The sequence below is a fragment of the Coregonus clupeaformis genome, chromosome 37 (genome assembly GCF_020615455.1).
Source record: "Coregonus clupeaformis isolate EN_2021a chromosome 37, ASM2061545v1, whole genome shotgun sequence".
NCBI classification, from domain to species: Eukaryota; Metazoa; Chordata; class Actinopteri; order Salmoniformes; family Salmonidae; genus Coregonus; species Coregonus clupeaformis.
The window spans coordinates 22,995,124-23,008,276 of record NC_059228.1 but is presented as its reverse complement, the minus strand read 5'-3'; the positions used below and the strand labels follow the sequence as shown (position 1 = coordinate 23,008,276).

General features: G+C 42.9%; 2 protein-coding genes across 3 annotated transcripts; one reads left to right on the top strand and one right to left on the bottom strand.

Annotated features, from left to right (window-relative positions):
• Window positions 1–430: 430 nt before the first annotated feature.
• On the bottom strand, window positions 431–3,243 carry fank1 (fibronectin type III and ankyrin repeat domains 1). Of its 2 annotated transcripts, none has more exons than XM_041866801.2 (11): window positions 3,150–3,243; window positions 2,453–2,633; window positions 2,210–2,334; window positions 2,051–2,132; window positions 1,897–1,971; window positions 1,728–1,793; window positions 1,416–1,581; window positions 1,083–1,226; window positions 896–973; window positions 765–809; window positions 431–666 (listed from the first exon to the last, which is right to left on the bottom strand). In XM_041866801.2, the coding sequence occupies exons 1-11, from the start codon at window positions 3,160–3,162 to the stop codon at window positions 604–606; spliced, it is 1,038 nt and encodes a 345-aa protein (XP_041722735.1). In that variant the 5' UTR covers window positions 3,163–3,243; the 3' UTR covers window positions 431–603. The 2 variants fall into 2 exon arrangements, with proteins under 2 accessions (XP_041722735.1, XP_041722736.1); XM_041866802.1 differs by lacking the exon at window positions 3,150–3,243 and adding an exon at window positions 2,729–2,801.
• Window positions 3,244–3,487: 244 nt separating this feature from the next.
• LOC121553649 (putative pre-mRNA-splicing factor ATP-dependent RNA helicase DHX32) lies at window positions 3,488–12,285 on the top strand. Its single transcript, XM_041866933.2, has 11 exons — window positions 3,488–4,026; window positions 4,422–4,615; window positions 7,661–8,033; window positions 8,166–8,396; window positions 8,498–8,591; window positions 8,695–8,844; window positions 9,811–10,002; window positions 10,202–10,342; window positions 10,480–10,670; window positions 10,801–10,991; window positions 11,765–12,285. The coding sequence occupies exons 1-11, from the start codon at window positions 3,757–3,759 to the stop codon at window positions 11,937–11,939; spliced, it is 2,202 nt and encodes a 733-aa protein (XP_041722867.1). The 5' UTR covers window positions 3,488–3,756; the 3' UTR covers window positions 11,940–12,285.
• The last annotated feature ends 868 nt before the right edge of the window (window positions 12,286–13,153 follow it).

The following is a 13,153-nucleotide window of genomic DNA, read 5'->3' as shown; positions in this document are numbered from 1 at the left end:
TATTCACGATTCATTTATGACTATCCGCAATCATGGTAGCATCCACATTAATGTAGAAGTGTTTAGAAGCATATTATATTCTTATTTACAATAAAAATGACACAATACATTATTGACCATTCATTTCTACTGGGCACAAAATAATCTGACATTTAACCAAAACAAACAGCAAATGCATCCAAGTTTGTAGAGTCACAAGATTGATGCAATCATTGCATGCTAGGAATATGGGAACAAATACTGAACTTTTGACTCCTTTAATACACATAAAAGTGCATTTTCCCAATGTGCTGGAGTACAGAGCCAAAACAACAAAATATTCACTGTCCCAATACTTTTGGCGCTCACTGTATCTTTACGGTATAGCGAAACCAAGTAATCCTTTGGGTCTTGAGGGAATTCTTGATGGTTTATTATTTCATTCATCCATAAAAATCAGTATACAGTACATGTATACATGTTATGTTATACAAAACAAATATCCAGATAAAAATGCAGGTTTAAGATACAGCATATACATACAACATGTTAATAAATAAACAACAGTAATAAAGCTATTAGAAATTAGGAAAAAATATATATAATGCTGTCCACCTAAGCCCTTTAATAATGGACTATACCATCTCTGACTATACTCTTCCGTCCTTCTAATAAACTGATGATATTCTGTAGGGGGAAACATTATAATCAACAACATTTGCTCATATATTCACTATAACAGTAGTATACAACACAACAGTAATGTTTATGTAGAAATACATTACCTCTCTTCCAAAGGCCTTTGCCATTTCAGCTGCCCCTGACCCAAACTGCAAAGACAAAAATATCAGTCAATTCCAGAATGATTTAAATTGCTCTAATTGCAACAGATTCCTATGCCGCAAGTTGTCATTACCTCGTTCTTCACATCGTGGTCGGCCCCACTGTCCAACAACAGCTGCACCAGCTCCTCATGGTTGTTCAACACTGCCACCTAGCAAACACACTGGTTATATTGACTGCTAGCCTTGTCCTCTATCAACTTTCGCTGAGTTTGCACCATGAATGGCACAACAAAGGTTTGTGAAGAGTGTTAAGTGTACCATAAGTGGTGTCTTCCCATCCTTGTCCCTGGTGTTAACATCAGCCCCGGCTCTGATGAGGAGAGAGGCCACCGCTGGGTTCCCACTGACCGCTGACACCCTCATCAGAGGAGTCCAGTGGGACACGGAGTCCCTAACGTCCAACTGAGACAACAATCAACGTGCCTTTTATCCTCAAAATTATAACTCTTTCACCCCCTTTAGTCTTCCGCTTTGATAGTTAAACTAAGGCTCTGGTTAAAAGTAGTGCACTTTACATGTACAGTAGGGAATAGAGTGCAATTTCAGACGCAGCCAGCTTATAAAGCTCATAAACGCTGACACCAGTCTTACCTCACAGCCATCCTGGATCATGTAGGCTATGACAGCCAGGTGTCCTCCGTCAGCTGCCCAGTGGAGGGGGGTACAGCCCCCCATGTCCTGGGACTGCCACGTGGCCCCAAATCTCCTCAGGTACTTCACTATGTCCAGGTGGCCAAAGAAACATGCCAGCATCAGACTGACATGGACACAGGAAATGGTGGTGGAGGTCAATCACAAACCCATTCTTCATTTATCCACAACGTTTGTACTGTAAATGTGAGCAAATACAGTAGAAGTCTATTTGCAAAGGCAAGGTACATAATACTGTGTGTGCTTGCACACCTGTCTTTCCCACTACCGTTCTTCATATTCACGTCTGCACCGTGTTCTACCAATTTGTGAACCAGTCTGAAAAAGATCCAAGTTCATAGAAAAGGTTTCAAGCATAATGGTGACATTATTCCATTATTAGGAGACCTTGGTGAGCAAGACTCATCCTGTAAGGTTTTACCTGGCAAAGCCTTTCTGTGCAGCCACCATGAGAGGAGTGAAACCGTGTTTGTCATTGACGTTCGCACTGACTGTCCTGGAGAGAAATAAAGCATGACATTCACCATAAGAGTACCTCAAAATTATTTCCTATAGTCCATCTGCTCATTGCTCACCCAGACTCCAACACTCTGGTCATGTCCTCCTCATCATTCATGTTGACAGCACGATGGAGGTTCTTCCCACTCATAGGCTCACCTGGATGACATTATATAAGTGTCATTTTGATAAAGCAGATATGTCAACTGAAAGAGTGCTGTGTACAGTATACTCACGTGTGGTAGAGACAGACACAGCCGGGCTGTAGAGGGACTCCCCAGTTGGTCTTGTGATTCTCAGTCTGTACTTATAGGATGTGCTGGGCTCCAAACATTCTACAGTGTGGTGACTGCTATACCCACTGGTGGTGACCCAAAAGCACAGTTAGCCTACTCTTAGATTATGTCAATTAGAATTAAGCAGGTTTCCAGATATTATTCAGGCCCATAGGTTGTAGTCTATGAATAGCGTATACTCACACATAGATAGTCCCATACGTGTGTGATTTGTGGTCCATCTCTTCCACAGAGAAGCGGGTCCATTTCTCTGGTGAGCCCGTCCGTGGTTCATTCTCCTCCGTCTCCCAGCTCAGGTCAATGCTATGGTGACTCACTTTACCAATGACAGGAGGAGTCGGTGGCTTGAATGGTTTATGGCCGACTAAAGAACAGCACAGACATTGAAAGGGATAAGGTGGGGGTCTGGGAGAGTTGGCCTTAATCTTACACATTTTACAGGAGAGTTACATAACTTACATTACAGTACAGAGGGTTGCATTTCTGGCCATGGCCACTTGATGGCACTACTAGCTGTAAATTACAGAAAAAAAGACCACTTTCTGGGACTTTGTTTTTCTCATGTTCTAGCATTTTATTTTCATTGGAAATAAATAATTGTGCACTAAAGGCCACCAAAGACTGTGTACCAGTGAAGGATTTGTCGAATTGCTGAAGGTTAGGTCCAGCTTGCTGTAACTTTAAACTGTACAGTAAAGTTAGCTAGCTACTACAGTATAGCTACTAAAGTAGCTAACGTTAGCTAGCTACTAGCTAACTAAAGCCAGCTCAATCTAACTTAACGTTAGCTAGCTAAACATGCTGTAGTTTGCAAACCTGAATTTCTGAAGACAGTCTTTGATTCAAGACGGAAATCAAAGTAAACTTAAAATTGACATACCTGGATTTGTCATTTTTACAGAAAACAGTTATCTTGTTGATGCCGTTGTATGGTTGCTATGGGCACCAAATGTGGCATGTGCGAGAAAACCTGAGTGTGGAAATCCTTACAATTTTTGGACAACCCTGTGTGATTGGTCTAGGTTGAAGATATGTAACATTATATTTTCAACCTAGCTAGTGATTTATCGTTTGCAATATTCATCTCATTCTATGTGTGCAACATTGTTGCAAATGCAAAATTGCCCAATTGCACAATACATAATAGCCGTGCAGCTGCGCACACTCCTCCACACAGACCATGTTCTCTATTGTTGTCCTTTCAAACTATTGTTCTCTATTCTTTCATGCCTTGGCCTGTCCCATCATGGTGTCATCTGTTGGACTGTTTGGGATTAAGTGGCCACATGACCAATCCAGCCTTCACTTTGTTGCCGGAGCGCGTTTAATTATTCAGGCTCCCCCGGTTTTGTGCAGGGCAGAGGCATTCTAAGCGATTTTATTTAGCTTGAACAACCTACTTTTAAATTATATAAAATCCCAAAACGTTCTTCAAATTCATTTTTGAAGCTCTTTCTGTGAGCGCATATCTCTCGTCAACCTCAACCATGGCGCAGGGCATAACAACCAGAGGGAAGTATTGGGAGGATAGAGTAGCCTTCGAAACAGAAGGAGCAAGTCAAGAAGATGTGGAATATGATGATGTTTTGGAGCTTAATAAATTTGACGGACTACCCTACTCCTCTCGATATTACACATTACTGAAGGAAAGGATGGCTCTACCAGTTTGGAAAGCCAAGTGTGATTTCATGGACAAGCTGGCCAACAAGCAGTTTGTTATTGTCTCTGGCACTGCAAAAACTGGCAGAAGCTGTCAGGTGAGTTGATTACTCAATGTTTGGTATACTCAGTGTATATTTGTAATACATAGTGACTATGGGTTGCATCCCAAAAATCTCTCCTTTCTCAGAAATTGTGCACTTGTTCAATTCCCTTCTTGGATTTGAAAGAAAAGGACTGGTATAAGGAATAGGCCTATGGTGGAATCTCCCTCTGGTCTAGCCCATTCCTATACTAATCCAATGTTTTTACATGTGTGAGAAGTACTGAACCAATGCACACTTCAGGAGTAAATAAAGATTGTCCAACTGGTAAGTGAAATGAGGGGTTTAATTAATGCTCTCATTATGACTGAAGGACTTGATTAGAGAAAGGATCATCTGTTGTAGCAGTGTGTTTCATGTTCTTATCTTTCTTCCTGTGGCATGCTAAGATCCCCCAGTGGTGTGCAGAGTTCTGCCTGTCTGTCCAGTACCAGAATGGCATGGTGGTGTGCACCCAGGTCCACAGGCAACATACAGTGGATCTGGCCCTGCGTGTAGCTGATGAGATGGATGTCAACATTGGCCATGAAGTGGGCTACAGCATCCGCCTAGAGACATGCTGCTCTGGTGACACTGTTCTCAGGTCTGTAAACACTATTATACACACTGCTCACACACTATTTCACAAACACACACACTCTCTTTCTCATACACACTTACATCACCCCCCTCTTTCCTGGCGTCTGTCTTTTCCGGGGGGGGGGGGGTAACCACGGAAGTGAACCACGGAAACCTAATTAATCCACTGACCAGACTAATTACTAGAGTAAATGACACTAGCACAAAGCAGCTTCATTAAGGACCCTTTCAGGAGGACGGCTAATACATCATGTTGTCTTACACTTTTGGCTGTAATTTGCTATTAGAGCACTAGAATTGATTGCTTTTACGTTTTTGTAGAAGTGTGTACTTGATACATCACTTTAGCAGAAGTTTACCAACACAGATGCTACTCCCACAAACCTGTTACCTTACGCCTGTTTACGACCATACATCTGTTTGTGGGTGTATACAGTTGAAGTCGGAAGTTTACATACACTTAGGTTGGAGTCATTAAAACTTGTTTTTCAACCACTCCACACATTTCTTGTTAACAAACTATAGATTTGTGTGTAGTTACCAGCCCGTGTAACTGTCAAAATGGAAGGCACTGGACTCTGAATGGAGGTCATTTTTGTCACATTATCATGGTCCATACACATTCAGCCCAATCAGCTTTGAGAGTGTGAGGTCTATTGGTGTTGACAAGACAGGCAGGAGATGTCTTGTTCCAAGGCTGTAACGTATAGCTACACACTACATGGGGGAAAACGTTTCATCAGAATCACCTTGGGAGAAGCCATTCTAGTCAGTTTCAGTACTCGGCAGTAATGGAGAAAACCAGTAGTGCAAGGACATGAGGTGAAAGAAGCAGACAGGTTTATGTAGATGCACAGCTTCTTGTTTAGTGGTAGCTCTGATGCAGCAGCGTTGTCTGGATAGTAAAGCTAGAGTACGTTGTGTTTCCTCCCTGTCAACTCCATACAATACACAAAAGCTGAGCTAGCTCTGCTCAGGTGGCACAACTGAACAGTATTGGTAAAGCACAATAACGAAATCAGTTGAATGTGTTATGTGCAGCAAAGCGCATAGTTTCAGTGATATTTAAGAAAAATGAGACATCGAGTGACATTAATTAGGGATACTGGGAGAATCTAGTTTTTATACTCACCCATAGTCAGAAGAACTTGTGGATACCATTCTTCATATGTTAGTGTACCTGTAGACTTCTAGTCATTGCGCTAACGCTAGTTAGCATTGGCTCGTGAAACTAACTTCCTTCATACTGCACGCAGAGACATAACAATTGTATCCACGAGTTCTTCTGACTCTGGGTAATAGCTGTTATTTTGTCCTACAAATAATATAAGCACCCATTATAGTAGTGGCAAAGTAAAACTGATCAAAATTTAGATTATTTGTCATCTAAATAGGCAACCGCATGATTCATAAAATACATTCACTGTTAAAGGAAATTAAATCCTAATAAAGACAGAACTGTGCAGACTAATGAAACCATAGCTTACACATACAGTTGAAGTCGGAAGTTTACATACACTTAGCTTGGAGTCATTAAAACTTGTTTTTCAACCACTCCACAAATTTCTTGTTAACAAACTATAGTTTTGGCAAGTCGGTTAGGACATCTACTTTGTGCATGACACAAGTAATTTTTCCAACAATTGTTTACAGACAGATTATTTCACTTATAATTCACTGTATCACAATTCCAGTGGGTCAGAAGTTTACATACACTAAGTTGACTGTGCCTTTAAACAGCTTGGAAAATTCCAGAAAATGATGTCATGGCTTTAGAAGCTTCTGATAGGCTAATTGACATCATTTAAGTCAATTGGAGGTGTACCTGTGGATGTATTTCAAGGCCTACCTTCAAACTCAGTGCCTCTTTGCCTGACATCATGGGAAAATCAAAAGAAATCAGGCAAGACCTCAGAAAAAAAATTGTAGACCTCCACAAGTCTGGTTCATCCTTGGGAGCAATTTCCAAACGCCTGAAGGTACCACATTCATCTGTACAAACAATAGTATGCAAGTATAAACACCATGGGACCACACAGCCATCATACCGCTCAGGAAGGAGACAAGTTCTGTCTCCTAGAGATGAACGTACTTTGGTGCGTAAAGTGCAAATCAATCCCAGAACAACAGCAAAGGACCTTGTGAAGATGCTAGAGGAAACGGGTACAAAAGTATCTATATCCACAGTAAAACGAGTCCTATATAGACATAACCTGAAAGGCCGCTCAACAAGGAAGAAGCCACTGCTCCAAAACCGCCATAAAAAAGCCAGACTACGGTTTGCAACTGCACATGGGGACAAAGATCGTACTTTTTGGAGAAATGTCCCCTGCTGTGGGGGTGCTTTGCTGCAGGAGAGACTGGTGCACTTCACAAAATAGATGGCATCATGAGGAAGGAAGATTATGTGGATATATTGAAGTAACATCTCAAGACATCAGTCAGGAAGTTAAAGCTTGGTCGCAAATGGGTCTTCCAAATGGACAATGACCCCTAGCATACTTCCAAAGTTTTGGCAAAATGGCTTAAGGACAACAAAGTCAAGGTATTGGAGTGGCCATCACAAAGCCCTGACCTCAATCCTATAGAAGATTTGTGGGCAGAACTGAAAAAGCGTGTTCGAGCAAGGAGGCCTACAAACCTGACTCAGTTACACCAGCTCTGTAAGGAGGAATGGGCCAAAATTCACCCAACTTATTGTGGGAAGCTTGTGGAAGGCTACCCGAAACGTTTGACCCAAGTTAAACAATTTAAAGGCAATGCTACCAAATACTAATTGAGTGTATGTAAACCTCTGACCCACTGGGAATGTGATGAAAGAAATAAAAGCTTAAATAAATAATTCTCTCTACTATTATTCTGACATTTCACATTCTTAAAATAAAGTGGTGATCCTAACTGACCTAAGACAGGGAATTTTGACTAGGATTAAATGTCAGGAATTGTGAAAAACTGAGTTTAAATGTATTTGGCTAAGATTGAATGTAAACTTCTGACTTCAGCTGTATGTACTGTATGTTTGTGACCATTTTCCTCTTCACCACCCCAGGTACTGCACTGATGACATGCTGCTCAGAGAGATGATGTCAGACCCCATGCTGGAGCACTACGGTGTCATCGTCATCGACCAGGCCCATGAGAGGACGGTCAGTACAGACGTTCTGCTGGGCCTGCTCAAAGACATCGCCCTGCAGAGGCCCGAGCTCCGTGTGGTGCTCCTCACAGCTACACACCCAGGACCCAAACTACTGGGCCACTACAGGAATGTCCCACTGATCCAGCTAGAGGGTGTGTGTTCAGCAGAGGTGGTGTATACTGGTACCAGCCACAAGGACTACTTCTGCTCTGCCCTGCGACTGGTTCTGGAGATACACCACTCCCAAGAGGAAGGGGATATAGTCGTGTTTTTGGCCACAACTCAAGTAAGATCTGCTTAAAATGTAATCTCTTAGTCTACAGTCTGGGAATGTGGGAGAAGCCATACCATGACAACTGTTGCTTGGGGAATAGCTTTTCTCAACTTTCTCTTCTTCTCGTGTTTTTCCCTATCTCAGGAGATAGATCTTGCCCGTGATATCCTCCGTCGCGAGGCCAATATATCTCCACATCTAGGGGAACTTCTCCCTATCTCGGTGCACCCTGGGCTGGGTGGGACTCTGCCCATGCCGGGAGAAGAGGACGGCCGGTGCAGAAGAGTCTTCCTCACCTCCAGTCCAAACGAAGACCTCTTTTGGGCTGTGCACATGCTGAACTTTGTCATCGATGCCGGTGTCCAGAAAAGAAATGTAACACGTTGACAAATAGTTATTTTAAGAGAAGCTTTTTGGTAACTACATTGTAAAAGTTTATTTAAATGAATGAATGTTGGTCTTTCCTCATTTTATAGGTTTATAACCCTAGGATCAGGGCAAACTCAGTCGCCATTCAACCTATCAGTAGGAGTCAAGCAGAGAGCCGCAAACAGCTTGTAGGACCAACAGGTATGACAAACACTGAAGTCAGTAACAAAGTCCAGGTGTTGAAGTCACATACAGTCTGGAGAGTCATGTGTTCTTGCTAACCTGAGTGCATAATTTCCCGCAGGGAAGAGTTTCTGTCTGTACCCAGAGGACACACCCCTGCCCAGCGAGACACGCCCCCACATCCTGGATTCTGACATCACATCCACGGTGCTCTTCCTGAAGAGGATGGACATCGGTGGCCTGGGTCGCTGTGACTTCATCGACAGGCCAGGTACGGCAAGACAGGCTGAACAAGTACAGGGTCTTTCTTCAGCATTACATTTAATGTATCTACAGTACTAATGTGACAGGACAGCTAAATGTATACATACTGAATGGAGTGAAACATCAGTACCGGTACAATGAAATTACATCCATAATGCAATAATGTCCCTTGATTGGTGGCATAACACCAGTGTTGTTTTGTATCTAGGGTTTTGAGTTCCATGCATCCTGTAGAGAGACATTTTGGGTTGAGCTCAGTTAGTTAGTTTGGCCTGTGTGGTATTGAAGGGCGGTGAGCCGTGCGTAAACTGAGCTGACAAGCCCTGTTCTACCGCCATTGTTTTCAGAGCTGACCTGCTTCTGTGAGATCTGGCGCTAGGCTATAGCCCTACACATGGCTCCCTGGGCCTAGTGATGCAGCAGAGGCCATGGAGGGCTAACACTCATTAGAGATAAGAGCTTAGCCAAGCTGTGTGTGTGTGTGTGTGTGTAACCCTGCCAAGCACTACAGCTTAATGGTGTGCAGCAGGGCAATGTGGGCGTTCCACTATAAGCCCATGATTGGATGCCATTTAGATTGAAAGTGTGTGCTAAATGGGTGTGTGATGTGATATTATTTTAATGTTGTTGCTGCTGTGATGCCATTTCTCAGGATTAGACTATTACCATAATTACCATAACGTGACAGTATATTTGAGATGCTTATTGCCCTGTATACTCTATTGTTGAAAACATTGTTACATCCAAAAGCGGCAGTGTAAAGCAAAGCCTCTCAGAACATATATTTTGCATAGTGATGCACAGCTGAAATAAGGATATTGAGGATTAAGATTACAATCAATTTAGCCTGCTTGCCAGTTGTACAACCGTAACAAACAGTTTACAGATTATTTTCTTTATAAAGTCAGATACTTCACAGTTCTGTCATGCACAGTTTAGATTCATATCCTAGGTTGGGTGTTATTTCCACCAGATCCTGAGGGTCTGATGCAGGCTTTAGAGGAACTGGACTACTTAGCAGCCCTAGATGACGATGGGAACCTGTCGGAGATCGGCATCATCATGTCGGAGTTCCCCCTGGAGCCCCAGATGGCCAAGACACTACTGGCCTCCTGCGAGTTTGACTGTGTCAGCGAGGTGATCACCATCGCCGCTATGCTGGCAGGTGTGTGGGACTTCAACTTGTGCTCTGTGGTCTGTATACCACGTTAAAGATTCATGTTAACACACACACCACCATGCTGTGGTCATACTTGCGCACTTGCTGACCTCATACAAAGTGAAGTCATGTCAAACCTCACATGTACTTCATAGTGTACAATATTGATGCACTAACCCCTTCTCTCATGCTGCCCTTCTCTTAGCACCAAGCTGCTACCTGGTCCCCTCAATGGAGTTGAGGCTAGAGGCCTCTCAGTGTCACCTGAAGTTCCAGCACCCAGAGGGAGACCACTTCACCCTCATCAACATCTACAAGGCTTTCAAACAGAACCAGCAGGAGCCCTGTGAGTTCACATAGGCCTACCTGTAGCCACAACCAGCTTGAAGAAAACTAGGTTAACATTGGCCATAGATTTGTCATTGATTGATGCTTGTAATGTATGCAACCCTAAATTCCTCTCTCTGGCTTGGCGTGTTCCAGTTGTCAGTGTGGAGAAGTGGTGTCAGGACTACTTCCTGAGTCTGTCTGCCCTGCAGACGGCTGATGCTATCCGCTCTGAGCTGACTGACATCCTGAGGAGGATAGAGCTGCCTGTCTCCATGCCTTCCTTTGGTTCCAAGGGAAACACCCTCAACATCAAGAGAGCGCTGTTAGCTGGCTTCTTCATGCAGGTACGGTGGCTTGGCTTCTACCTTCTGGCATTAGATATCTATTAAACTGCTACTATTAAGACACTTGAAAGATACAATCTACCATTTACTTGGAGTGATTACAAAATACAGATACTGTTATGACTTTCAGGTGGCAAGGGATGTGGATTCATCAGGGAATTATTTCATGTTGACTCACAAACACGTGGCCCAGATTCACCCTCTCTCTGCCTACGGCACCAAGACGCCCAAACTGGGCCTGCCGGAGTGGGTCCTCTTCCATGAGTACACCTTCTCAGAGGACAACTGCATCCGCACCGTGTCCCACATATCACCAGAGGAGTAAGTGGACTAGAGGTGGAAGATGTTCTTTGAACTATGATATATATTTTTTTAAGGGCTTCTGTGGATCTGAAGTAACCATTTGTGAAAGATATACATCAACAAAACAAACATCTAATATATCCAAATATAGGATAAAGATAATATCCAAAAACAACTAAATAATAGGTTATAACCATGTGTAGCTTCAAATAGATAACTACAGATATTCACTTCAGGGAGAGATCAGAGTTCCCAGACAATACTTTCCGTTTTGGCCCAGGCTCTTCACAATGGCACATTAAAGTCAGATTGTAACTGGAAAGGGTTTTCTTAATCCAGCCCTCCAGTTTCAGATGGTTAAAAGGGGATTAGGGATAGCACAGCTACAGTACTTAGACAGTGCTGGTTTAATGGGGACTGTTAATGACAAAAAGCTAGGCAGCCGTCACAGGTTACACACTGAAATGTAGCTTTTTAAATCACTCAAATGTTTACCAAATGGTGCCCCTTGCAGCTGTTTGACTGATGTTACTGTAAGTGCTATATCCAATAAAGAGTGTCATTCATAGGAAACCCTGGATTGAGATTCTCATTCTATGGTCTATGATCATCTCACACTCATTTCAAAACACACTTAGGTTGCTCTCCGTAATTGCAGGTGACCCAATGTTCCTGTGCTATGTTAAATGTGCACTTCAAGTGCAAGTGAATAAGATAATACTTACTGTGTGAAAACAGAACAAAATGCAAATCCAGTTCACCAATGATTCCCTCTCCCTCCCTCCACCCAGATTCATTCAGATGGCTCCACAGTACTTCTTCTTCAACCTGCCTCCCAGTGAGAGCAAGGACATCCTCCAGAACATCTTAGACAAGGGAGCTGAACACTACAAAGCGAAGAAGATGAAAAAGAGCCCCAGCCTAGAGAGCATACCAGAAGTCACAGCCAGTTGTGTCATACAGTGATTGTGAAGGCCTTGGATGGGGACCTCTTTAGAGGCAGAAACGCCCTACTCATTCCCTGGTACTATATTATATGATCATTTTCACCAGTGTTACCTTTGTCGTCTCACCAGGGTTACTTTTGCGTCATTAAAACTTAGAATCATGTCCAAATATAAAATGAATATAATTCTGTTAATCACTTGAATTGCATTTATATAAGAAAAAAGTGACTGTCCAGATTGCCAATGTGTTAGTTTGTGATTTATATAGGTACCCTTTCTAGTCAATGTATATTTAATTTATAGAGCCCCATGTACCTGTTATTTTTGGAACTTGCACTTTAATAATAAACACCACTAAAAATGCATGTTTGGGGAGTGCTCAACCTAAATGCACATCTAGTCCAAAAATAAGCCTATTTTGGGCATTCCAAAAGCCAAATTATAAACTGGATGGTCGAGCCCTGAATGCTGATTCGCTGACAACCGTGGTATATTTAAGCAATAATGCATGAGGGGGTGTGGTATGACCAATATACCACGGCTAAGGGCTGTTATGCACGACGCAACGCAGAGTACCTGGATACAGCCCTTAGCCGTGGTATATTGGCCATATACCACAAACCCCCAAGGTGCCTTATTGCTATTATAAACTGGTTACCAACGTAATTGGAGCAGTAACAAGAAATGTTTTGTCATACCCGTGGTATACGGTCTGATATACCACGGCTGTCAGCCAATCAGCATTCAGGGCTCGAACCACCCAGTTTATAACAGACCGTATACCACGGGTATGACAAAAGTTATTTTTAGTCTATGTTGGCAAAGTACGAAGAATGCACCAGTGTTTAAGCTGTGTTATATTTAAGCAATAATGCCCGAGGCGGTGTGGTATACGGCCAATATACCACGGCTAGGTGCTGTATCCAGGCACTCCGCGTTGCGTCGTGCTTAAGAACAGCCCTTAGCCGTGGTATATTGGCCGTATACACCACACCGCCTCGGGCCTTATTGCTTAAATATAACACAGCTTAAAACACGGGTGCATTCTTTGTACTTTGTCCTTACCCTCCACTGCTTTTTAACCATCCGTCCCTTTCTGTTAAATTCCTCTAGTCTGTCACAGTGAGGGCGAGGCAGTGCATAAAATGGCTGTCCCAGACAGATTACCGAGGTACAGAGCAGCACAGGGACACAATTTGAGTTTGTTGCTCCATTTGCTGTGGAGAGAGAACG